This window comes from Perissodus microlepis, chromosome 19 (genome assembly GCF_051167445.1).
Source record: "Perissodus microlepis isolate ML-2025 ecotype Zambia chromosome 19, ASM5116744v1, whole genome shotgun sequence".
Lineage (NCBI taxonomy): Eukaryota > Metazoa > Chordata > Actinopteri > Cichliformes > Cichlidae > Perissodus > Perissodus microlepis.
Window position 1 is genome coordinate 8299507 of NC_140479.1, and position 26650 is coordinate 8326156.

At 44.6% G+C, this 26650-nt stretch overlaps 3 protein-coding genes and 1 long non-coding RNA gene across 7 annotated transcripts in view; 1 reads left to right on the forward strand and 3 right to left on the reverse strand.

Annotated features, from left to right (window-relative positions):
* Positions 1-2077: 2077 nt before the first annotated feature.
* LOC146365444 (uncharacterized) lies at positions 2078-3063 on the reverse strand. The gene is made up of 2 exons (XR_014798538.1): positions 2970-3063; positions 2078-2471 (listed from the first exon to the last, which is right to left on the reverse strand). It is a non-coding gene; the product is annotated as an uncharacterized LOC146365444 (long non-coding RNA).
* A 1515-nt stretch (positions 3064-4578) lies between these two features.
* LOC146365445 (uncharacterized) lies at positions 4579-5884 on the reverse strand. The gene is made up of 2 exons (XM_084915796.1): positions 5595-5884; positions 4579-5361 (listed from the first exon to the last, which is right to left on the reverse strand). Exons 1-2 carry the CDS (start codon positions 5655-5657, stop codon positions 5032-5034), a joined length of 393 nt encoding a protein of 130 aa, XP_084771922.1. The 5' UTR covers positions 5658-5884; the 3' UTR covers positions 4579-5031.
* A 2282-nt stretch (positions 5885-8166) lies between these two features.
* Positions 8167-12185, forward strand: lgals8b (galectin 8b). 2 transcript variants are annotated; one of them, XM_084915795.1, is made up of 8 exons: positions 8175-8422; positions 8607-8695; positions 10727-10937; positions 11017-11136; positions 11209-11235; positions 11318-11406; positions 11495-11660; positions 11741-12185. In XM_084915795.1, exons 1-8 carry the CDS (start codon positions 8384-8386, stop codon positions 11888-11890), a joined length of 891 nt encoding a protein of 296 aa, XP_084771921.1. In that variant the 5' UTR covers positions 8175-8383; the 3' UTR covers positions 11891-12185. The 2 variants fall into 2 exon arrangements, with proteins under 2 accessions (XP_084771920.1, XP_084771921.1); XM_084915794.1 differs by having other exon boundaries at positions 8167-8422; positions 11017-11235.
* A 1613-nt stretch (positions 12186-13798) lies between these two features.
* LOC146365447 (palmitoyltransferase ZDHHC14-like) overlaps positions 13799-26650 on the reverse strand; it is a 55949-nt gene continuing 43097 nt past the window's right edge. For 2 of the 3 annotated variants that reach the window (XM_084915790.1, XM_084915791.1), the window contains exons 6-10: positions 26069-26117; positions 24116-24218; positions 22345-22454; positions 19281-19386; positions 13799-14791 (exon numbers count right to left, since the gene is read on the reverse strand). In XM_084915790.1, coding sequence (XP_084771916.1) covers positions 14321-14791; positions 19281-19386; positions 22345-22454; positions 24116-24218; positions 26069-26117 — 839 coding nt within the window. In that variant the 3' untranslated portion in view covers positions 13799-14320. The remainder of the gene's footprint in view (positions 14792-19280; positions 19387-22344; positions 22455-24115; positions 24219-26068; positions 26118-26650) is intronic. The other variant, XM_084915792.1, reaches the window with a different exon arrangement.

Here is a 26650-nt window from a genome sequence, read left to right on the forward strand (position 1 = left end):
AATGTAATGCAAAGTATTTACATGTCTCTGCTATTAAATAGTGCAGCTATTTTCTCTGCAGCACAATTACCCATTGCATGGTGTGGTCTCAAACACAAAGAGTGAAATGTTACAATTAACCCCATAGTCTGGGTTAGTTGTAACATATCCTGGGGTGAAATGTAACACAATGAAATAAGGATACTGACAAAACATTAACATGTAATCTTTGTTTATTCAACACATGAATGCACTTAGAGCCATTTATGTAGCTATGTGTATGTGTGTGTGTGTGTGTGTGTGTGTGTGTGTGTGTGTGTGTGTGTGTGTGTGTGTGTGACAGAATGCAGAAATCTAGCTTTTGAACATATTCCAACCCCCCAAAAAAGACTAATTATGGAATAATTCTGCAACTGAATATTTCATTAATTTTGGTTGGTCTTCATTGAGTTTGGCCTCATTGGCTCAGTGGGCATTATAACCTACAACTCTTGCACCAATTTTGAACATAACAATGAAGCTGAAAAAATGTAGTTGTGCACCAGCATCGCAATTCCATTATTTTTTTCATGGCTTACCTTGGTGTGGTTTGCAAAGTGCTTCAGAAAGACGAGGAAATCTGTTTCTTGCACCCATCCTGATTTATTTCCACTACCAATACTTCCTACTGGTCCATCTCTGACACAGTGGTCTGCATAATGTATGTGTGGGAACACAAACAGTGGAGGAATTGTGTTGCCAATGGCATTAACCGCATATACAAAAGCGACCAGTGAACCTCTCTCTGCTGATGGCGTTGCCCCAACTTGTTTAATATAAGTTAAAGTAATAGTGTGGTAAGTTGTAACATCTGCATTATTGTTACAACTGACCCACACTCCTATAGCCATGAACTAGCTAACATTACAGCCAACGGCTAAAACATTAGCACTAAAGACCTACACAGAATATATCCCCACAGACATACAAATAACACAATTTAGGTTTGATGAGTTTAACTGCAAAGCAGATAATGCTATTAGAAATTGAAATAAAGTAGAAAAACTTACTTTTTGGCATACAAATGACTTTTTTTCGTGTTAAATTGTCTGTGTTTGACAAAATGTGCTGATTTTTCACACGTGATAGCAGAACTGAGTTGGGCGTGCACAGGATGAGTCACATCATTTGAAACTTAGCCCTGATTGGAGAAATTGGAAGTGTTACAACTATCCCCGGTCTCCCCTACTTTACTAGATAGTCTTCCTCAGTTTGTCAATCTTTCCTACTGTTTCCAGTTTTCACTTCCTTTTCATCTGTTTGTGTTTGAGCTTGTTTACTGATTCTGACTTCAGCTCCTCGTATTTTCCCTCTTCTTCCTCTGAGTGTCTCCCTTTTGAGTTCTTTCCCTCCAAGTTATCACAGATTCACTTTGCAAATATTATTTCATCTCTTGGATCTCTGAGCTCATACTGAAAATATAATATAAAGAAAGTTGGTATAATTTTACATTCCGCTCCACTTTTAAAAGTGATCCGTGCTTTTAACACATCCAGGCCGAGTTACTGCAGTTTTGTGTCAGATGGGCCAAAACGCTCCTGGAGATGCGTCTACATGTTAGAATTCACTTCATAGTTTTCATACTGGTACTTTCAGCAAGTCTGCAAAGGTTAAACAAGCTGAACGTAAAAAGCGATTCAGCTTTTGTGATGAGGTTCAAATTAAAAATAAGTTTTATTCAAGCGGGATGTTTGACCATCACACCTCTACTGTACAACCAACTGTTCTATGCAAAAGAATAAATGCAAGAAGCTGCGTAAATGTGCATAATTACACATCTAGAGCAGAGCACGCTTTAAAATAGCTGCTTTTCGATTCTATCAGCCGCACGTTTATTTACAGTCACCCGAAACCAGATTAAGCTGAGCCTGATAATCTGTGCGGCTGACACGGACACCAAACCTGATTATCAGTGTTCTCAGTTCACCTGCTCAACCTCTTCCAGTAGCATCTATACTTCACATACTGTGACGCTCCACGGGGGAAAAAACAACAGCTCATTCACGTGTTCTTAAAATTTACAGTTTTATTCTTTTTATAAAATTCGAGAAATCTGGTCTAAAGTACAAAACTCGTTCGTGCACAATCACTTGAAACGGATTGTCCTCTTCACAGGTGCGTAAAGACAGCCAATCGGGGCGGCGCGCGCTCCTTTCAAAACATTTCCCATCAACACTGAAAACGATTTCACTTCACAGAAAAAAAAGAAGAAAAAATACATTGAATCTGGAATAAAACTAAAGATGCGTCTCCAGTCCACGCGTGACGGCTGTGCCGTGGCCGCTCGCTCAGGCGTGAAACAGAAGAGCCGCGAGCAGCAGCGGGGACAGCAGCAGTGTGGAGAGGGCGGGACCCCCGCAGCCACTCTTAGTGGGTTCACTGGTGGAGATGGAGGTGGAGCTGGTGGTGCAGGTGTTGGTGCTGGGGATGGCGGTGCTGTTTGCCTCGGCCCTCTGAAACACACAAAAGCGAACTGCGATCACGGAGGGTCACGACAAACTCCTGATCCCGAGAAAACTTTAAACACCACGCGAGCAAAATCTTCATTTTAATTATTTCATCAAAATTCCACAAAAACAGAATTTCCCCTCACGTTTACTTCTACCCTCAAATCTGGTGTAAGGAATCTTTCACTCGGGATTCTTTGCGCTCCCACGATAAATGTTACTCATTCCACATTTAAACACGTTGTTTTACTCATCAGGCCCGGGGGCACGAAAAACCCGCCGGTCTTTATTTCTGCCCAACTTTATTTCCACAGCACTAAACTCGGAGTTTGTGGAAGTTTGGAGTTTCTCCTTCAGTCTCGGATGCTCCTCAACATAAGCCTTAAAGCTCCTAATTGAATTAGGCGCAAACAAACTGCGTTACTACAAAGGTTTCCGCCGCATCTTTAAAAGAAAAGGTGCTGAAAGATGTTTTTATTAAAAAGATGCAATGGTGAAACTGACCTGAGAGCTGAGACGGAGAGCCAGCAGCAGAACTGCAAGGGAAACGATGCTCAGCGTCTTCATGCTGGAGGTGATGGAGGCTCGTTTTCTCTGTCGGGTGGAGGAACAGTGAATGAACGGGAGGCGCAGGTCAGGCTTTTATAGGCTTTGAATTTACCGCTGATGTATATATGGTGACGTCTAGCGGCCACTGGCTGACTCACAAACGCTGCTCTGGAGTGTGTGAGTGTGTGTGTGTGTGTGTGTTAAACTTTAACTCCATCCCAGCCACATGATTGGATGAGCACCGCACTATTCTCATTGTCATTGGCCTGTCAGTCAAAGCTGGAAAGGAATGACTTCTATTGACTTTATATTGATCATGTCTCATTGTTCTATTGAGGAAACGTTATTTTGACATCATTAACATGTCATCAGCCAAACAGCTGTAAAGACTGTGAACACACTGATTTCTGCTGGATGTTTTGGTGCACGAGTCTGTGGGGACCTGTTTGCTGGGCAGCGAGCAGGAAACCCGTCCTCCAGCCTGCTGATTTAACCTCACAGTGCAACGGCCAGCTGGAGGTTACCTCATCAATATGGATTGTTTACCTGCAAGCCAGTAAGACTCCCGTTACTAAAAAAGTGCCCTGCATGCAGCTTGTACACAATAACCTGCAGAAAGTGTTTTGTGAGATAAGGTGGGCCGTGCATACCTGCAGGCCGTGTCGACCGGAGTCCGAACTGTTAGAAGTGATTCAGGCGTTTAACTGGCTGAGAGGAATCGAGGTGGCTGGAGGGACATGTTTGTACCAAATTTCAGTCCATTGTGCAGAAATAAAGAAACACTAACAGGCTACTCAGCTCTGCATCATAGTTAGAAAATTAAAGAGTGAATTATGGAGGTTTTAATGCAGCACTGTCAGGTGAACAGCCTGAGAGAAAGAGGAAACTAGCACCCGTCTCAAACAGTAAAGGAAATACGCAGTTTTATTTTGAGGAAGATTACATCATCCTCACAGACCCACACACCTCGCTCACGTCTTCATCACTTTGCATAAACATCCTCTTCTCACTCGGCCTGTTTCTGTTGTAGTTTCCAATATTAACAGGTCTGATGTGTAAATCTGAATAAACAAAAGGTTGTTAATAATTTAGAAAGTATCTGTGCAGGGAGGGATCTCTGCCTCCAGCATGTCTGTGGAGCTATGAGCTGTTATTGATGAGCAGCAGAGTGAGCTTGTGTGACTCACAGGGAGACATGAGACACGGTTGGAGTGCCGCTCCCACCACTTAGAACAGGAAACAGAGGCTGGATCCTTTGATTTTGGACAGTAGAGTCAGACTTTGGTGTAAACATGTGAGCACCAATCCATCCTTTCTTATACCAGCAGCACATGTTGGTCAAGGTTTGGGTAGATTTTCTTTAGACACTTTAGGCCCCTCAGAAAAGAACTGAGCCATGGTGCGTGCAAAAGTGCACTATAGAATACACTGTATATAAGATGGACACAGTCACGTCTCAGTCCCGAAGCAGTTTTACATTAGCTGTAAATTTGAGTTCCAAATTAAAACCTTTCTGCATGTACACACAGAAACTTCCGAATCTGGAAGCTTAAACCCAAGTTCACCACATGTGAAGCAGCAGGTGTGCCCTGTGTTGAGAGTACCATTACTACAGGAAGCTCAGATTTTCTCTTCAGGGTTACGGTGCCAATTTAAAATACCTGAAACCAGATTAAGAGGCTGAAGGAGCCTGATAATCAGACCTGGTGTGACTGATCCACAGCGGGTCAGACCATCGGGGCTCTGAGCTCACTCATGCAGCTTCACTTCTCCCGCACAGGAAGGAAACAGTCACGTGGTCTTAGATTTTAGTTTTATTCAGTTGACATCAAAGCACAGCCTTTCAGTCCCAAAGGTTTTACAGCATTTAGACAAACTTCATAGTCAGAGACACCGGAAACAGGAGCACCTCCATGAGTCACTCCTGTTCTCAGAGTTCAGGAGGAAACAGTTTTTTATTAAATCTCCTTTAGGAAGACCTAAAGTTTCCACGGAGTCCAGGCCGATCCGGATCTAGTCATCCGGACCAGCTGTGGAGGAGAGCCAACAGAGCCAGCAGCGGAGTGCAGGCGGCGGGTCCCCGGGAGCCGGTCCCTGTCGGAGGCCTGCTTCTTGGAGAGGTCGCAGTCTTCACAGTGGAAAGTGTGGACGCCGTGGCAGAGACCGCCTTCACCGTGGAGGACTTGACTGTGGACGCCGTGGAAGGGCTGACCGTGGAGGACTTGATCGTGGACGCCGTGGACGGGCTGACCGTGGAGGACTTGATCGTGGACGCCGTGGACGGGCTGACCGTGGAGGACTTGATCGTGGACGCCGGGGACGCCGTGGACACCTGCCCCCGGGCCATCTGCAACACAAGAGATGCCATGAAGCTGAGGAAGTGCGGCTGCGCACCGTGGGGAGGCTGAGAGGCCTTTAGAGTTCACCTCCACCTTTGATCAGAGTCTCGTGTTTAAATTTAACATTTGACAAAAAGTTTGTCCCGCAGCATCTCCTACTCCTCCACGCGACATTTAAAGCTTCTTAACGTAATGCAACTCCTCAGCACGAACACGACACTTGGACAAAAACGTAACTCACCTGTGAGCTGAGCTGGAGGAGAAGCAGCAGCGGTGCGAGGACGACCACACGCAGCGTCTTCATGTCGGCTGTGCTCTGCTGGGGGGAGGAAAGGTGATTGACCGCGGAGGCTCACAGCCCACCTTTTATAGCCCCCACGCCTCGACACACCCCTATCTGCTGCGTTCACGGGATGTCGCAGATGTCGCTTCTCAAGTCAACCGGGATCATGTTTAACACCTAATGTTGTTTTTATTTGTAACCACATATTTAACCAATGATGATCCAGAACAACCAAACAAACCGAAAAGTACAACAAATTGTACTGGAAGTACATTTTTTGGAGTTATTTATTGCACGTGATGAAATTTATGTCTGCATGCTTCTATCCGTCTGAGTCGTTGGCACCTGCGTGAGTTCATCTCCATGAAGGATGTCTGCTTTGTCCAATCAGGATGAGCCTTCCACCTGTCAGGAGCCTGGTGGCTTCGGAGACAGATTTTTCTATCCTCCAAAACACAGCATGGCAAAAAAAGTTGGATGTAATTTAACAAAAGTCTCATATGTTGATGCCAGGGTGTCATGAACATATTGTGTTGATTTGACCAGGTTGGGTCTTCTCAGTGCTGTTTGAGCTCATTAATAAAGTGTAGGCTGGTTTGGTTCAGTAGGACATGATGAGTGATGACTGTGTGTCTTTAAATAAGAAACACCTGACAGGAGGAGATACGGTGTGAACTCCTCTGCATGAGACAGAAAATCCTTTTGATTAAACATCTGACCCACCGTCACATCTCCGTCACCAAACCACATGTGATCAAGGAGAACCTGGTGTTTATATCAGACGTCCTTATTGTTCCATACTAAGCTCTGTGTGGGGAGAAGAGATGAATCCTGTGATCACAGGTCGTGGTTTCTCCTGACGATGTGCCACGTCCAGCGCAGCTGAGGTGCTGCGATTGGCCTGAGGGACCAGATCTCCTCCACTCCTCTTCGATGGTCTCAACAGAGCCTGAGGAACTCATTCATTTATTCTGCAGCTCTGTTATCTTTTCATCAGCTTCACCGTCTCCTTGAAGACTGAGATGAGAGCTTCACTGATGGCTCTTGATTGTGTTTTCAATTTGATCTCTCGTTGATTTCATCACAAATATTATGAATGATATTGTTTTGGCCTTAGACGCCTGAGAAGCTGCTCGGGTGGATGATGTTTCTTTGTGTTTGACACACAATCGTCCAATCTTATCTTATCTTATCTTATCTTATCTTATATTATATTATATTGACCTATCATGAATAAACGGCGCCCTCTAACGGTCACTTGCTGTAACTGCTGCAAACGTGTTAATGCTTCATGCATGATCCTGCCGGGATTCCGTAGTTTTGCTTCCACATGTCTTCGGGACGAACCAGCAGCTTCATACAGAAAGAATAAAAACGCTGAAATCTTGTTTAGTTTAAAAACACGAGACGTTTAAGCTTCACGTTAATATTTTTTAAACTAACAAAAGTTATAAAATTATTAACGAAGGTTTGTTGTACTAATGTTCACTCAAACACACAACGAGTCGGATCGTTTTAATATTTGGTTTGAAGACTTTGTGGAGCCTGTTGAAACTTGTTCGATTTGGGTAAGAGAAGTAAGCAGACTGAATCCAGGTAGGTGCCAAAAATAGTGATCTTTATTTACACACTTGCGCAGAGTGTGGGAAGAAACTTGCAACAACAATCTTACAATCTTCCTCGAGCAGACCGCTCCCCATCCTTATATTACCCTGATGACATCACAGTTAGATCTTACTGGAAATGATAACAGTTCAAAAGTTCTCCTTATATAGACATCCGAGGCTACTTTAGAGACAAACAAGTGTGTGATATGTTGTGCAATTTTGTGAGACTGTGTGTCCAACCGAGGGACTGTCCTGAGACGACCTCCCTGTTCTTAATACGTGCGGGTGTGAACGTGCGTGTTTTCCATGACTCTCTATGTGCATGTTGGTGTAGGCCTGAATATGTGTGTAAGTGAATGTAGAAGGCCCTACTGGACCCACAGCTTCGAGAGGTGTGAATACAATGATATGGATACCATTTGCAACAGCTTAAGCAGATAGAAAGAATGATAGAGAACAACAATAGACTAATTAAAGTGATGATAATATGCATGCATTAATATTTTGCTCAGATTACCATAGATATAATTCAGAGATTATTCTGTCAACCGATTCGACAATGATGAATGATTGATCAATGATAGTTCTGATTATAAATTGTCACCATAAGAATACAAAATAAAATATCTCTTGTCCACAAGCCCGAACATCCCGGCTGTCATCGTCATCATCATCATCATCAGATTACTATTAGATCATTATTATTATTATTGTTGTTTCAAATACTTCCCGCTGCTCGTTTTGCCTGCAGGTGTGGACCAGGTGTTCAATTAATTAATTAGACTCTTTAAATCCTTTAAATGAATCCTGATATTTAATTAAAACACCGGAGATCACGTGGGTTGTGTTCTCAGGTATTTCAGATAGATTATGACTGACGTCATGTACTTCCTGCAGGTTCACGTGACGCTCTCACGGTCACGTGGGTGGGCTTCATCCGTGTTGTTGTTGATCGGGTGCCGATCACATGGTAGGGTTTTGCGCATGCGCGAGCTGTTAATGGCTGATGGAGAGAAGATGCCCACTGCCTCCATCCCCGTGTAGCGCAGGAGAGCTCCAGCCCGCTCCCGTTTGGCGCGCATTGCGCAGACTGCCGTTTTTCCGCACAGCTGCAGGCCGCAGTCCGACACGAGAGGCCCGATGTCCGTGGCTAACGCCAAACACACGGTTCTGAATCCGGTAAGCGGATTATTATTATCATCATCTCCATCAGCCCTCTGATGGCTGCATGCTCTGCTGTCTGCACGCATGCAGTTTCTAGCGCTGTCCGCACATCAGCCCACACACCTGTCCACATCTGTCTATCTGACCACACTCGAATGAAGACACGAGGCTCTCTGAGGTTTCCATGTCCGCTCTGCAGGTGATCCCATACACTGGACCCATACCTGGTGGCCTGCACCCCGGGGAGATCATCATCGTCCAGGGCACCGTCCCCCCCGATGCTGACAGGTAAGATTCAAATCAAACAGCAGCAGTTTGTTCTGTTCATGCAGGAAAACCAACAAAGAAAAAATCTCCCCTGCAAACATTTTCAGCTAAAAGAGAATGAAAGTTGACCCATGACGCTGTTTTCAGGTGTGTGTGATATTTACTGTATTACTGAACTCTTCCATACCTGCTTTGCTTGATTTAAAGTTCACAATAATCCTTCTGTATATTATTCTGGGACTAAGTGCAGCATCTCAGTCCATCCTGCCTGAAACAAGCCCCCTTTGTTCTGATTGGCTGCCCCTCACCTGTCATGTTTGGTTTCTGGGTTTTGCTGCAGATTCAAAAACTTAATTTTGTGTTGATTTGAAAAATTATTTATACTTAATAGTTTCACACGTTGTATAATCAAAGGATATTTAAAGTGCTTATTATAAACTGTGGCACCTTTCACAATCATATAGATTATATTATTGAACCATAATTATTGAGCTTTGTATAACTTTAATGTTCTAGCTGCTGCTGATTGAGATGATTTTTATATTTCAGGGTAGTTTGTATCTGTGCAGGTGTGCTGTCACATGTTACCGATGCTGCTCTGTCACAGAGGGGAAATGCTCGAGAACCTGCTGACGTGAAATATTCAGTAATTCATATTTTGGTGAAAGCAGCAGCGTTACATGTGAAGCAAACGAGTGACGCTGAAAAGAGGAAGTGATGGTGAATAGTTTGTTTTTATTGAAATAGTGTTTCCACACACAGCGAAGCCTCCTGTGGTTTGTTGTTTCCAGATGTTACAGCTGTTTTATGTTCGCTGATAAAACGAAACTTAAATCTGTTCTGCTGCGAGTTTGTAGCACAAACGTCTCTGACTGCAGGTGCTGTCCGTGGTTCTGATCAAAAGGTGAAACGATGTTGAGGTTACTGGTTATTGATATGTGATATTATTTTGGTGTGTACAGTGTGCGTGTGGGGTTGTGTGTCCTGTTTAGGTACGATGTAGCAGCAAGGACCCCAAAACTCCGGAGCCTCTCACAGAGCTGTTCACTTCTCAGTCATGCTGGAGACCCAATCTGCTCAGTTCTGTTTCTAGATTAGAGATCAGCAGGTTTGAAATCATCGTCTGCTGGCCAATCAGAAAAGTGCCGCTGTTCCTGGACCCTCACAGGGTCTGAAAGTTTTTAGCATCCAAAGTCTTTATGTCATGAGCATCAGTGAGAACTATAGAAACTTAATTTCTGATTTATTTACATTTCTTCTTTCCTTAAACAGCTCCGACACTGCGGCTCAATCAAATGTCTCACTCACATCTAAATGTTCCTTTAACCTCCTAGGACCTGCGTCCACATATGTGGACATCACATTTTGGATTACTTAGACCAAAATACTCAATTTTGCTCTACGAGGGCCTGATATCCACTTACGAGGACATTATGCTGCTACTGTTCTATCAGAATTTTAAACGAATATTCTCACGTGGCTCTGATTTTTCTTAAAAACAAAAATAAGGTAAAAAAAAAATCTGGTAATTCTTTGTTTTTACATTCATCGGGCCCCAATCAGCCCAAATATCAAAGAGAAATTAAAAATGCTGCTGTGGGGCCCTGTGATGAGTTAAACACAGTCTGTGTTTAACTCGTCAGTTTTATCTTCATCTGTACACTCAGCCACTTCACTGTCAGTAAACCTGATTGGTCAGATGCTGCAAACCCGCCTCCTGCTGGGTTTACTGGGATCGCTGAGAAGTTACTCTGGATGTGCTGATCTGTGCACATTCAGTTCCAGTTGCAGAGAACAGGTCCAGGATCAGTTTGGCTGATATAAATGAGGTTGTTATTCTCTTCAGTGATCATGCATCGCTCCCAGCTCTGCTACAGTCAGACCACTCAAAGTCTCTCTCTCTGTTTTTTAAATCACACCTGACAGCTCAGCTGTTCTGCCAACTGGGTTCAGAATAAAAGGATGGAGTTACATCCACACCACCATCCACGTGGAGTTTAAGTTAAACGTTGATGCACGACATGATTTAATCGGCAGTTAAACTTTGTGCAGGTTTCAGATCGACCTGTCGAGTGGCTGCAGCACCAAACCACGCTCTGACGTCGCCCTCCACTTCAGCCCTCGCTTCAAGGGCTCGCCCTGTGTGGTGTGCAACTCCCTGCTGCAGGAGAGCTGGGGCAGAGAGGAGACGCTTCACCAGCTGCCCTACAAGCGCGGCGCCCCCTTCGAGACGATCATCCTGGTGCATGAAGACGCCTTCAAGGTCTGTGAGCCCGAGCTGGTAGAGATGAAGGTAAGCCTGCGTGTGGAACCGAAAGATAACGCTCCTTGTTCACCTGCAGGTGGCGGTAAATGGAGCTCACCTGCTGGAATACAAGCACAGAATTCCTCTGAACAGGGTTGACACCTTCTCCATCTGTGGGAAAGTCAGGGTGCACGCTATCGGCTACATCCCAAACTCAGTGAGTACATGTCGTTCTCATATTTCAGGTTTTTTCCCGCTCGTGTCTAAATGTGCGTTTTCTCCCTCTCAGGCAATATTCTCGGAATCAGGGGACCTGGTGAGTTTTTACCTTTAAACTGCTAAAACTCGATCACATGTCCAAACTCTTATCAGACGCTTAGGTTTCACTGCTGTTTCAGAGCCTCCCTTACAAAGGCAGCATCCTCAAAGGCCTGAGCCCAGGACAGCACATCACAATCAAAGGGCAGGTCAGCATGTATCCTCACAGGTAAACATTCAGACACGTATATGAATCTGTGTGCGAGTTATCCAGGACTGACCATCTCACAGTGATGCACGCTCATACGTTGCTCCAGTTTTACAGTGAACCTCCGGAACAGCCGGACGGAGAACATCGCTCTCCACCTGAACCCCCGCATGAAGTCCGGCGTGTTCATCAGGAACTCGTACCTCGGTGAGTCCTGGGGTCAGGAGGAGCGGGAGCTGCCCTTCTTTCCATTCTCCTCAGGAGAATACTTTGAGGTAAGGACCACCTGCAGCTTCTCAACGCTTTTGAAGGCCTTCTGCTTCTTCAGAGACTCTATTTTAAATTTCTTCCTCAGATCCTTCTCCTCTGTCAGCCACATCGGTTCAAGCTGGCGGTGAACGGCTCGCACCTGTTCGAGTTCAGACACCGGGTGCAGGACCTGAGCAGCATCGACCAGCTGGAGATCATGGGAGACCTGGAGCTCACCGACGTCAAGCTGTGGTGACTCGCACGGAAACCGGCGTCACCGACGCTGCTGGGTTCTGGTTATCGTGCTAAATTAGCTTAGCCACAGCAACCTGGGCGTGGATGGTTCTAAGCTAGTCTGGCACGGAGGCCGTGGACGGGTCTTAAATGAACGGTTTCCAGCTGAGACTGGATGATGCATGACGGTAAGCCGTGCTGCAGCTGACTGTGGTGTCCCTGGACCGTTTCTTTTTCTTGTCTCTAGTGCATCTCTGCTGTGATACAGCCTGTATAACTAAACCCGGAAATAAATGTGAATGTTAAGAAGCTCTCGACACCTGGCTCTGCTTACATGTTAATTATAAGACGGTCAGCAGAACAGTGAAATAAATACAAGGACTGCATTCTTCAAAATCCAGGAAGTGCAGTTTTTACTGCATCATTGAAGTCACAGCTTTCATTTGCATTCGTTTTTATCACTTTAAAATAATATTTGAAATACATGAAAATGTCCCACAGACCTGACAGGCAGCACTCGGTGCAGCGCGAGATAATAAGATTTAAATAACTGTGACACGTCCGTCAGAGGAGCGAGCCCTGCTCCAGTAATCTGAGGTTCCCTCTCGTCTCCTTTAATAATCACCTGTGGTTAAAAATGTAACCCAGTCAGGCTGTATGTGTCACACATTATTTAATGACAACGTGTTCCTGTTATCCTTCTGTTATCATTCAAACCTGAGGATGACCAGAAGCCTTCAGCAATTCTTCACCTCCTCAGATTTTAAGATTGTGCAGCTGATGCACTGATCACAGCCCACGTCCATCATCGGGAGCCTTTTTTAAATTTTATAGCCTCACATGTTCACCGGCCTCCGTGGATTTGGACCGCCATAGCAAAGATTTAAAAGTGTGCTCTCCATAACTGTCTTGCCAGTAATAAAACACGTAAATAAAAACAAAATAAACCTGAATTTCATTCATAACAGAAAGGAAAACATCAAATGTAAAGCTCATTTCAAATTTGATGACAGCAAAACGTCAAAGAGAAAAAGGTTAAAAAGCAGCTGGAGGAACATTTTTCAGCAGCGCAGTCATGTGACTGGGTATTAAAAAATACACAGAACAGAGGTTCACAAAAAAAATGTATAAAAGTGTTCCTGAGCACAGAAATGTGAAGATTTCAAACGTGTGCAGACTTTTAGAAACATGTTGCTGCCCTCAAAACCAAAATTAGCCAATGCGCTTCATCTTCTCAGTTTAAATATCTGAAATGTTTTTTCGTTTATGTTCTATTATGAATAAATTATGGGTTTAAGAAGAATATCCTTAAATCTTATTATTTACATTTTAATTCCTCCCAACTTTCAGGAATTGTGTTTGGAATTCTTTAACTTCCCAAACACAAACATGGTTTTACTGTAACCGCCCACTGCAGAGGGGTCACAGACTGATGACGAGGCTCAGATATTTTTGTGGCTTTTGTTGGTCAAAAACTGAAATTCAGGGATCCTTAAATAATAATGTGATTTTTGTTCGTCTCTGCAGACCAACAGAGAACTGTGTGAGTCATCACGCCGTCTTTGAGCCTTTAAAGTCAGCCTACAGCTGGTGTGACATCACACTAATGTTAGTAAACATGAGGCTGATATCCTTTCCGGTTTGTTTCATAAAAGAATGTAAATTTAAAAAAAAATCCAATCTTAGCTGCAGTGTTTCTGCTCGACCACAAGGGGGTGGAAGAGCATTAAAGTGGGAGTGTCAGTTTCTACCAAACCATCAGCGTCTTTGGCCACAGACTGACTGACCCTCTGAGGTGTGGACCCACAGCTCTTCTGTTTCAGGCCTTTTCTGTGCGTCCAGCTCAGAGAGCTCAAAATCATCCATAAATGTTAAAACGTCAGCATCACATGACTGTCACACAAACGCCTTCGATAGAAACGCAGCCGAATGTGATAAAAAGATGGTTTTATTAATATCCACAGGAAATATAATCTGTAAGTTGTAATAACAATAGTACAATACAACAGTCTCTTTTACATAGAAAAGCTTGATGATATGCAACATGAAGACATCAACCATCGCACTGCTGACCATGTCCAAGAAAAAAAGGCAAGAAGACACCGTCCAATCAGCAATGGGCACACAGGAGAAGGTTTTAGAAAAGAAGGAAGTCAGAGCTGCGACACTCAGCCTTCTCACCCAAACTTTTATTTTGGATTGAAGTGGAACAAAAACCTGAAACGTCTCCTGTGAAGTTTCCAAAGAGTTAACGGATTAAACTTCCCCGTAGTTTCAAACAAAAATAACAGGAATGATCTTCCAGCTCCAGCTGAGACGTTTGGGAAGAAAAACGTCTGAAGACAAATCTGATTTAGGTCCACAGGTTCCAACAGCTGAGTTTAAACCACCACCTGTGAGCGTGGGTGGGGGTCAGCTGACTTCAGTGATCTCAGTGTTTTCATTAGGGGCGTCAGACGGAGCTGAGCTTCACCAGCCCTCTGACGGAGTCCTCGTGCAGCGAGTCCTGGCTGGCCGGGTCGTAGAAGCCGGCCTGCGTGGTGTGGCTGTGGCCCATGGGGCTGCCGCAGTGGAGCATGCCGGGCGGCGACGGCACTTCCTCTGGCGTAAGGAAGTGGTGCTGGAACACCGACTCCTGCAGGGGGTTGCTGTGGTTGTGTGTGAGGGTGTGTCCATGGACTGACAGCTTGTCGGCGGCCTCGTGGCAGCTTAAGCTGGAGGTGGAGGTCGGAGGGGTGGGCTGGCCGAGGGGCAGCGAGGTGCAGGGCCCCGTCAGGGCGAGGGAGGCGCGGCCCGGTAGCGTCCCTCCGTTTTCGGGGGATGTGGTTAGGATGACGGGCTCGCTGCTCTGGTGCTGGAGTAGCGGGGTGGCGGCGGCCTGCAAAACGAATTTGGTGCTCTGAATGCACTGGTCTTGGTCACACTGAGAGAAAGCGCCAACGAGGAGAAGGGAAATGAGGGAGGGGGTGTGCGGGTCAAAGCAACAGACATTTTGGGGGGGGGAGAGATGGCAGTGACGCAGAATTTGAAAATTGCAAAGAAGAAAACACAAACGAAAGGAAGGCGTGAAGACGACAAAGGAGGGAAGGGAGAGAAAGAAAGAGGTGTTAGTGTCCCGTTAGGATGCAGAGCCACAGCCGCTCAGCTCAATACACAGAGCTGCTATTAAGTCCCTGCTTCATGGCCTATTGATCGCCATCGCCTCACTGTGGATGTGTCAATAACAAGCGGTAACTGGGTTAGGACGCCGAGTCGGCGATAACACACATCAGCCACAGAGAGATTAGCTTTAACCCTGTTAGCCGTTTGTCACCACAAAGTCATCAATATTACAGAGCAGCTGCAGATGAAAAGCCCACAGGGTGTGAGAGGTACCAGAAATTAAAAGCATAATAATCAGGAAGAGCCCCATGACGCAGCCTCCCACCCCACACCGCCCCCAAAGCCTCACGGGGAGGAAATGTGAAGCACAGAGGTTCGTCCTCCACATCTCACCTTTCTGCCTCAATCTCACTGACCTGAAAAGAGCAGATTACAGACATGATGTAAACACAGGCCGGGCGACCTTTGACAGCAGAACAGATGTGCTTTTAAGTGTTATCAGTCCTCCATGTATCGACTTATGGAAGCTAGGCTCAGGTTGTTGCACTGCAACGACAGGAAACACGCTCACCTCCACGTTAGCACCAAGCTACGTCATCGGTGTTTGATGGAAAATAGAGTGCTGTCAGGCTTTGTGAACACCGACTGACTCATCATTAGCAGGAAGGCAGAAACAATACCTAGACGGGCTGCTGACCGCAGGCCGTGTTGGGCTTTCACATTCCTGTAATCCCAACATTCAGCCCACATTTACTCTGGTTTTGCCTCAGTAGAAGGATACTATGACAGGAAGACGTCATTTCTCTGTTCCTGAGACGTCGTCAGGAGACGCACCGCTTTATTCAGATGTCCAAAAACTTGGATTTTCTCTGAACCACAGAGCACTAAATCTGACCTCTACCACTAATGTGCGAGGAGCCTCTCTCCCTCTCAGAGTGACTCAGACACTGATGCTCTGCTGTAGGAGCACAGCAAGGTTTCTACAGGTATTTAGGACAGTTTTATTTGCCGTCACATGTCGCGTACAGCCAGGTAAACAGTTTTTGTGTCAGATCTCGCAGCGTGCTGTATAAAGCTGATTCTACTTGTGTTTCATATTTAAACAAATCTGAAGAGGACTGGAGAGATTAGAGTCACGCGTGTTATTCCCGACAACATTAACTGATAAGTCACACAGTGGTCGGGGACATTCGAACATCTGACCCGAGCGCTTTAAAGTCCGGAGATGCTTTGTGAGATCGCCCCTCCTTAAAGTGGGAACTGATGTGAGCCTCTCAGGGAGGCCTGTGATGACTGCAGTCAGTCTCTCTCCTTTTACTGAGTCAAATCCAGAAAGCAGGGTTTGTTTATCAAAGTGCAATGACATCGTTTCACACGCGGTTACCGTGGCAACAGCTTAAAAAGTCTCCGTCGATTTAAAGCTGCATCACAAAGAAACAAACGCGCGTTTGCCAACACGGAGCTAAAAATGCCCGGCTTAACGTGCGACACACACCAACAACAACATGACACACACAACGACGTGGTTGGTGTGCACGCTCCGACCTGCCAACGCTGACTGTTTGCTTTTAATCAAAAATGTGATTTAAATACACTGAAGAACTCGTTTACACACACACACACACACACACACACACACACCGGTCCCAGACCTGGACAGCTACACGTTAAGCACTGACGGCGTCCAGGCAAACAGCCAGGACGACTGCGGCCGCTCATCATGACCGCTATAGAAGACAGATGGTGGTTATTTGTGGACGTGCTAACATTGGGGAATGTTCCCGTGGCTTTCAGCCCAACGGTCCATTCAAGAGATCATGACTGATGACGTCAGCGTTTAACATCTCGGTGAGAATAACCAGGACGAGGTCGAGCCTCTGTGCCAACAAGGACACGACAGAGGGAAAGGTGTTCAGTAGCTGTGTGCGAGGAGGTAAACTGGACGCCACGAGTGAGGCGGGACTCAGCCTGACACTGCACAAAAACCTGTTCACAGCCTGCGGCGTGATTTAGATTCTCATCTTTTCATGAGCCTGCTGCAGTGACAGATGACAACCCCTGGCTAAAGTCAGCGAATCAACACATTTGGATGATGTTCATTCAGCCTCAAACACATTCAACACTTTTCTTTTTTTGGGCAGTAGAAGAAAAATAATGTTGGAATCACTTTGTGGTTTTCATTTCTATCATTTCTATCTGCACAAACCTGAATATGAAAAAAGTCTGCAGAGCCAAAATAATGTGTGTTTGTTCCCTGATGATGTAATGTTTCATATCAAGGGCCAGATTTACTCAGCAGGTCGGTTAGGTGTGGTTAGTTTGGGTGACATACAGAAGTTAGTTTTCTAAACACAGACATGTCAATATCAAGCACAAAAAAATAAGACGTGCTTTTTTTTTTGCACCTGCTGGTGCAATTTGCAGTAAACTGCATCTCAAACTTTGTAACTCAGTTTAAACACTTGATTTAAATATTTTCTTCTCTATATTTTGTGCAAAGGAACTTCCAAAGACAGCGTCCCTGCCTCCTGTGGAATCTTGGCTCTGTGTTTGTCCTCAATACTGACAGTATTTTGTGTTAGTTTGTGCACAAAGCGTTCGCTAATCTGTAACATAACATAAGCAGGTGACAAGGCATGAGCTTATAAGCACATAATGTGCAACAATTAAACTGCAATCAGCTGTTTTAGTTTATCATATTTCGATTCAGCACAACAAAATCCATTCGAATAAAGGAAATCATCATTTTTCCTTCACTTAATCTGGAATAAATAGCATTATTCAAAATAATCTGACAGCCAGAATGTTCAGGTGTATTTAATAAAAACAACTGCAAAGTGAAAAAGTTGAACAAGCATCCTCCAAATGTGCCGATTCCAGAGTGAGCGTCTTATGAGCAGCTGACCAGAAATCAGAGACTGCACGCCACCACATCACCGTAACCCCCACCTGCCGACCTGATTTAAAGAAACACGACGTGGTTCGTGCAGACTCTGAGAACTCGCCTGCTGTAATCCAGAGCAGCTTCATCCATCTCAATCTAGCGATGAGAGACACTAACTGGATTTACTTTCCCAGACCAGAAAAAAACCAAGCTGTGTGTGATTCAGCGGCGTCCAGCCTCCGTGCTCTGTGCCTGGGCCCAGTTATCCGGGCCAGCGCGGGATGCCTTTACATTCCTAAATCTGACATCATCATTAGAGAGTCGACCGTCGGCATCGTTCACGGCAGCCGCACGAGGACAGGACAACCTGATCCACGCCAGGAAACCAGATTTGTTCTACACGTGTGCGAAAACAGACGTACTTCCTGCCAATGTTAAAATTACAAAAATAATTAACTCGTAAAAAAATTTATTTTATTTTTTTTCCATGCAAGAGTCAGATTAAAACTATTAAAACTGTTTCTACCTGACAGCTGTAACTTTATATTACTGAAGCACATCTCCCCTCTCAGAGTCAGTTTATTAGGATGTTTCAGATTTTACAAATAAAGCAACATTTGATCTTCGTTGGTCTAATTCTCCAGCCATACACACTGATAAAATAATCTATGCTAGACCTCTACAATAATAATAATAATAATAATAATAATAATAATAACAATAATAATTATAAACTTCACAATTTGTGTACATGGATCAAAAAGTTCACTTGAAAAGGAGAATTTAGTTTGTTTAATTAGTTCCATATATAAGAAGCAAGAAAAAGTAATTAATTTTTTATTTATAACAATAATAAATATTCTATTTCATAACCAGTGAAATCAAAGTTAAAATTTTATGTAATGCTTAAACACAAGCCATTTCACTTTACAGCAGTCAGTGTGTAAATGCTAAGGGCTTTTACTGTGAAAGGAAGGAACAGGAAGAAGGCCTTTTCACACGTGCAGAACAAATCAGGTGCAGATTACAACACTCACTGCAACTTTATATAAACTCTCTGAAGTTAGGAAGCAACCTGAGGATAAAATGAACCTGAAGCCAGAGTCTTTAAAGTATTTTAGCTTATAGTTGCTGAAATCCTGCGTGCTTTATTATCCTGCTCTTTGCACAGGGTGGCTCTTATTGTGAAGCAGTTACAGAAACAGAGTCGTGCTCGTTTGTTTAAACGTAAATAAAACGCACACGTCTCATCAACAACATGACTGACAAAAAACATGGATTTCATGGTTTAGTTTATTTGGTTATAGTTTCACCATGAAAAGAGATGAAACACTGTTCTGTGCCATTTCTGACAAAGTGATGCATAAAGCTGCATTTGGAGGGGAGAGGGAGGTGAGAGGGTGGCGGGGTCTGTCGACAGTCTTACCGTGTGGCTCTGCTGAGACTGGGTGGAGCCATACATAGTGATACCATTGGTCGGTGGTGCCAACTGTGGCACGTCTGCCTCGACGAAGCCGCGTCTGTCGATGAGACTAATGAGAGAAAAGCCGAGAACATCGTTACCGTCAGCAAACATTACACAGCAAAGGTCACTCAGCAGCACAATAATACAACACACAGCTCCGACAGGCCGTCCTGCTTTAACCAGAAAGGAAAAGGTCGAGTTGATGGGTCAGCAGACGACCAAAGAAAGAAAAGGAATGAAACAAATGAACAAAAGAGCTTTGTCGCTCTAACAGAGGGACTTTTATTAAACTCTGACCCTGTGGTTTTACTGTTGACGATAAAAGCAAAGGTAACTACTGTGTGCGGTGTGAACTATTTTCTGATACCACTGCTGCAGGTCAGGAAATACCAGCTTCTAAAATGATTTAAATACAGTCTCAGATGAACAACACATGACCCGTTCCAGCGTGTCATCATTTAACAAACGGCCCTGTGAAAAACTGAGCCCGCCCCATGATTCAGTAGCTTGTGGCGACACCTTTGGCTGCAGTAATTTACAGTAATGATTTTCTGTGACAGTGTTGCCCTCTTTCTTTGCAGCGTTGCTCTCAGTCAGTTGTGCAGACATGTTTATGCACAGCTCTCTGAAGGTGCCACTGCAGTATTCAGTCAGGGTTGAGGTTGGACTTTCACTGGACCGTTGCTGCCGTGTGTGGGATCACTGTCCTGTTGATGACCTCGTGCCCACACCCTGTGGCTCTGGGCACATTGCCCTCTGACACCCTGCTGACAATCGGTCATGCTCGGATGCTTCAGATCAGCAAACCACCAAAACTTCTGCTTTTATCAAAGTGCTCACACTGCTGGCTGTTACTTACAGAAAGGATGGTCTCAGTTTTTGTTAAATAATTACTGAGACTGTACTATGTCACCTGAGGTTGTATTTACCTCATTTTAAGAGCAGCTAATCTTATGTCCTGATATGCAGCACCTTGGAAGTGAATGAGGGCGTACTTTCTGTTAACTGTGACTGTACAGTCGTTCATCTGTGGAGTGAACCATCATTTCCAACCCAAGGTTAATGCTGCACAGCTCTGCTGGTTAGAGAAGAACCTGCTGAACTTTGCACAGTGATGGCTCCGTGTGATGATGGGGGCTGTTTATCAGCCAAACACCGGCTGATCGGACACAGCTGAGGCATCAAGCTCGATAAGAATTTAACACAAAGTGTTGACAGTGAGCTCCAGCAGGACTGAGCTGGAATGAAGCAGAAACCTGCAGTTTGATGCATTTGAAAGTGTGAGTGGAGAATCTGTGCAGGGAGTAAAACACAAAAGGCTTTTGTCTCTGTGGGTCTGAGCTCGCTCAGTCCAAGAGGCAGGTGAGGCCAGCTGTGCGACACCTGTGGCCACACACACACACACACACACACACACACACACACACACACACAGCCAGATGGCAGCCACCTGTGAGCTGAGGACTCTCCTTTGCCACCCGCTGCAGCCGTTATGGGAGATGTATAGCTTGTGACGGTAAAAGCACAGAACAGCCAAACACACTGACACATCATTGCTGTTCTTATACATGTGCATCATCATAATAATAATAATAATAATAATAATAATAAACTTTATTTATAAAGCACACTTAAAAACCAAGGGTATGCCAAGGTGCTTAACAAGTAAGATAGAGAATAGGAGGAGGATAATAGAAATAGGACCAAAGCAAGTACTAAGTATGCAAGCAGGTAGCTGTCACTGATACATAGGAAAGCAACAGGTACAGAGCAAACAAGAATTTAAATGAGCATAAAAGTGCATGATATAAAATCATAAAAAATATTAACTAGAGGGAAAGGCAAGATTGAATAAGTGGGTTTTTAATCATGATTTGAACAGTGCATACTGAGGAACTCTGCAGGTACTTAAATGCAACGTTAAAAGCTGCAAATTCCTCAGGATAAAAAGATATTTGTGCTGTTCTGACAGAGTCGATCCAAGGTGGCACCTCATTTCTAACCACGAAGCAATAAAAATCAGAGGAAACGGCGACTTCAGACTCACGGATGAGTAATGAGAATTGGCACTGGCAGGGACGGGTTTGTAAAGTAATGAATTTGCACAATAGTCACCACCTTCTGAAACATTAAAACCAACCACAGAGAAAACTTTGAATCTCTGTTAACCTGCACCAGAGAAAAGAAACTGCAAGAAGAACAAGGAAGATGAAACTGGAAGAAAAACAAATGAGGAATGGAGACAGAATTCATCAAACTACCGATTCCTTGTTTCAGGCAGAATTTGCTTACCTACATAATCTTTATTCATGTAAATGATTGAGTCCAGTTTGCTTTCAGGACACTTTGTCTTTAAGCTTTTCAAAGGTTCGGTATTTAAAGGTGGACTGTGGTATACTGGGGAGACCTTTCACTCTCCTTTAGTGGAAAAATATGACAAGAAATACAATTTGTAATCTAAAAAGTAAGGAACATGGATGATGTGTTTGTACGATGGGAAACTAAAGTAATGACTTGCTGTGTTGTTCCTTCATGTAATAAGTTTTAAAGATTGTCCACATGTGCAGGCATATGAAGGAGCAGTATGTCGACATATACAGATGGGGAACTGAAATCTACCGTAGCACATAAGAACGATGCCGGGGGGCAACGTGCAGTCGCACAGACACGAGCTGACAGCTGCTCTGTGTTTTTGTTCGATCACATGGGCAGAAAAGTATAAAAATCTAATCAATGTGGGAAACTTTGATCTTGGATTTGGTTCAAATAGGCCTGAAATGCTTTGCAGTATCTTTGCTATGTTTAGAGAAAAGGCTGCAGGCAGGCTCATTTCACAGCAGCTCCTCACATCAAACACTTCTTAGTAACAGTTTTATTTTTGCCTTTGGAGAAAATGGAAAACTACGATGACACTGAGATGGCTTTTCCCCCCAGAGCAGGGAACGATAGGCCCTTTGTCCTCATCTGACCATCGAGGAACGGGTGCATCGCCTCACAGAAACACAAACACCCACACCCAGCCTACCTCGGTGGCAGGGGTCCACACAGCGCTGCGCAGCAGTTGGTGAATATGTTTCCATAGCTGTAGGGGTTATAGTTGTCCTTCCCTCTTTTAGATGACCATGAACCTTTTATCTGCAGAGATGCAAAGCGTCAGTGAGACAGATAAATATCCAAAGTGTCATCGATAAACAGACGCTGCTGTTTGTGTCTAGTCTGGAGCTCAAGCGGGCCGTGCGCACTTCTGTCCCGTGACCTTGAAAATTATCATCGCCATTCTCGAATCAGCTGAGCTCACCGGCGAAGCTCGAGCACCACTCACTCACAGTCAGAGGTGAACAGAAGTTACAGCTGTGAGTCCATGCTTCTGTGCAGCTAATGAACACACACCATACAGATGAGCAAATAATCACAAACTCCATTAAAAACGCTTCTTTTAAAAGGATTAAAATGCACAGATCAGTGTGTTTGTAGTTTCCAGATTTTCAGGCGAGCAAGGACCCAACGTCACTGAGAACTTTAAAGCTCGTTTTCCAAAACAGTCACAAATCAGAATTTCTGATTAAAACCTGAAAATCATTGAAACAGTAAAAAATAACTACATGTGATGAGCTGGAACTTTAGAAGCTAATTTTGAATTTTATGCTGGGAATATGCTTCCGAAAAAAGTTGGGACGCAGACATGTTTATGTTGTTTTTTTGCAGAATGTGAAATAAGCCACACCCACACTTCAGTATTAATGAGGCCATTACACGTTTGATTCAAGCTGCACCAACGCACACTCACGGTGTCGGCTCCTGAACTGTTTGCTCTCCTCTTTCCCAAATGGTCCAATTTTGTTACCCATAAATATTTGGTCCAGAGGTCAGTGTACTCAGTGACCCGATGGCTCAGGGCCAGCTACTGGCCTTATGTTACTTGTGAAGCAAACAGGTTTAAACAACTCATCAATATTTTTGATCTTTTCTATCAGAATTTAAAATTGAAGAAACCGTTTCGAAGAAAAAAAAAAGAAACTTTGCTTAGTGTTGAGGAAACTGCAGGAAGGCGACGCGTGTGCTGCAGGATGTGAGAACGAGCGTTTCCCTCACATTTGTGACAACAAATAGAAATGTGTTCTCTGTGAATAACAACTTTTCAAAGACTTGGCTTCTGTTTCTCCACAGTGAAAAGGCAATCACGTGTGTACTTTAACATGGAGACGGAGCCTCTGTTACCATCCTGGGCTAAAACTCAAAGCAGCTGCTCCGTCAGCTTCAACATGAAGAAAAAGTATAAATTAAAATCAAGCCTAACCCTGCGAGTCCTCCGCTAAATATACTTAAAATCTTTCGATTGAAATGATTTGGCAGATGTAGAATATGACGATGAATAAAGATGCTGTTGTTGTACTATTACAAAAATGGGCTCGTCTTCTTCTCTCGGGCCAGTAAAGCTCTGATCCGCTGCCTCAGGGCTCCTGTGGGGAGCCCCTCCCCCACTGAGTCTAATCACGTTAATATTAAAACTAACGAGCAGTTCGACGCTGCAGCAGGTGTGACGCTTTAGTATCACACAACTCTTCCCGTGTCGTGTGCCCGCTACTTTCCAGTTGCTGGCACCGAATTGAAAATGAGTGAATGAACCAATAAAAAGATCAAATGGTTTTAGTGCCGTTTCAACTTAAACGGTTAGAAAATAACATTTTATGGCGTCCCTGCCCTTTAAATAGAGTCTGTGAGCACACGACACATGTGAACATTCTGCCTCGTTTCTGCAGCATGTGTGGTGTAATGCACTTCGTGTCCATACTCACGTCTTCATTGGTGGTCTGGTTGGAGCTGATCAGGTAGGTATGGAAGCCTGAGAGGCCCACGATGGACCACACAGAGAAGAAACACACCACCACTTCCAGCACAGTGACACAAAGTCAAGGAATAACTGCTGTGGTGTTCATGCAGTGACAGATGATAATATGAAAGCTCATACAACCCACAGAGCCAGCCCGAACACAGAGGTGCTGCCGTAGCAGCGAGCACACTGACCCACAGCCTGAGGGCCGCCCTCCTCTCGCCAGTACTTCCCAGTTACCAGTTCGTTTGGCTTGTACTGCTCATTTTCTCTGCTCCACATACACGCACTGTTCGAGATGAATCCTCTACACAAACAAACACCGCTGACTCTTAATGTGCACTACCTCCGAGGATGACACATACAAATACCCAGACACCATAACTAAGTGCCTGAAGGGCTGCTGGAAAATGCTCAGTAGGTTAGCATCATACTGCATCCTCTCAGAAACTTTACATAATGCCCTCACGCTCTTCTTCTCTCTCCTCCAATCTCTTCCTCCTCAGCAAGGACAAAACATGTCATCATTCTTCGAGCACAAAGGCCTGCTGCGATAGTATCGACTGCAATTCAGCTTTATTAAAGCCCTGTAGGACAGCAGACTTTATCAGCGTGGCTTGGCACATTGCTCTGCCTCAGAAAGTTATCGCACTCAGGCACAGAGAGAAGGGCAGCGAGAGAGCGGCAGTGTGGCAGCCCGTGCTCTGAACCAGATTTGTGTTGTACACCGAGCACCGGGATCATTTAGAGCCGCTCTTCATTTCTACCTCTGAACGGGCTTATCAGTCCTGACCTCGCATGACCCCACGCCGTATTTAAGTGAGAGAAGACATCAAAATGTTTAAAGCAGAAGAAAATGCATTAAAGGGCTGCCAAAATAGTCACGAGCTGCTTCATGATTAAAAGCGAATAAAAGCGAGGCTCTGCTGCCTCCATCTAACCTTCTGCAGCAGAGGCCACATTAACTCCAAATCATCATGTGAACAGTTCACAGCTAAAAGGCTGCGATGAACCTCTTTGCTCAACTTTATCTGACTTACAACAGTCCAGACGTGGTTACAATAAACACAATAATTGTAACAACACCCGCACATACCGTCTGAGTCACATGACACGGCTGAAGAGCGACGCAGAGACGAGTCAGAGCCATAAAAATTTCGCTGTCCTGCGTGCCGCGTAAGCCCCACAGTACAAGACTAATCAGATGCGTGTAAGTCATGCAAGAGACGCAGCTGGAGAAAATAACAGAGCGATGGAAGGCATGCAGATAAATCTGACCTATGGAATAATCTGCATGTGTAACATCAAAGTAATCATTGGGAATATAAATGTTTGTGAGAACGCTGGCCGAAATTCAGATTTATACAGAGCCAGTTCACCACAGCGTTCACCTCAAGGAATTTTATATAGAACAGATCCAACAGCCAGAGCAGCGCTCGGCATCCTGGGAAGTCCCAGAGCAATCTGAGCCTCAGAAAGACAACCAACGGAGTCACCTGATCCATAAGCTTTAAAATACAGTTTGAATCTTGAAAGTAGAGATAGTGTCTGCTTCCTGAATCCAAACTGGAAGCTGGGTCCACAGAAGAGGGGCCTGAAAACTGAAGGCTCTGCCTCCCATTCTACTTTTAAATACTCTAGGAACAACAAGCAGGCCTGCAGTGTGAGAGCAACACGCTCTGTTAGGATAACAGCTACGAGTTACTGAGGTCCTAAAGATATGACAGGGCCTGATTATTCAAGTAAATTCAGCCAATGCAGAGAAGCTAAATTTGGGATAAACATGATGTCTCATGTTCTCTAGTCCCAGTTAGTGTTTAAGATCACATAAAGGTTTTTCTAGTCTGACTAGTCTAGTGACTGCTTAAAGAAAAATCCAGGTTTAAGTAGACACCGACGTGGAACAGTGAAAGGATATCTGGCAGGACTGTCTTTGAGCGCGCTGAGGAAGCCGTTTTGATGAGAGCCTGTGAAAGGGAAAACCAGTTTCTGTTAGAGCAGCACGCAGCTCGTGTTTGCTGTTTGCAGAATGTGGGACTTGTATGAGATACTGAGCGCTACGCCATTACCTGCTGCAAACACTGTCCTGAGTAAAGGTTAAGAGTTGACATGAAGAACTGAGCTCAGCCGAGTGTGCCGCTTTAATTGGCTTTCCAATTTATCTTCCAAGTGTGTAGAGAAGCGGCACAGAGCCAGATGAAGGAGCTGGCCCCCAATAAGTGGTTATAGGGAGCATCTCTACCTACTGTGTTCTTCATTCATTCAGACTTACAAAGTGGATTAAAGGTTACAATCAGTATCTATGAAGGACTGCAGCCACCTGTATACCCACTCTGAGCCAGGAACATTCACGGTGTCTAACATGGTCTGCAAGAAGAGTTTTAATCATCCCTACAAGCTAATCCTGACCCACGCTGCTGTTCCCAGCACTCGCAGTCATGTATCCATGGCTTCAGAGGACATTAGTCCAAACTTCGTCTAACTATAACTCAACCTTAAG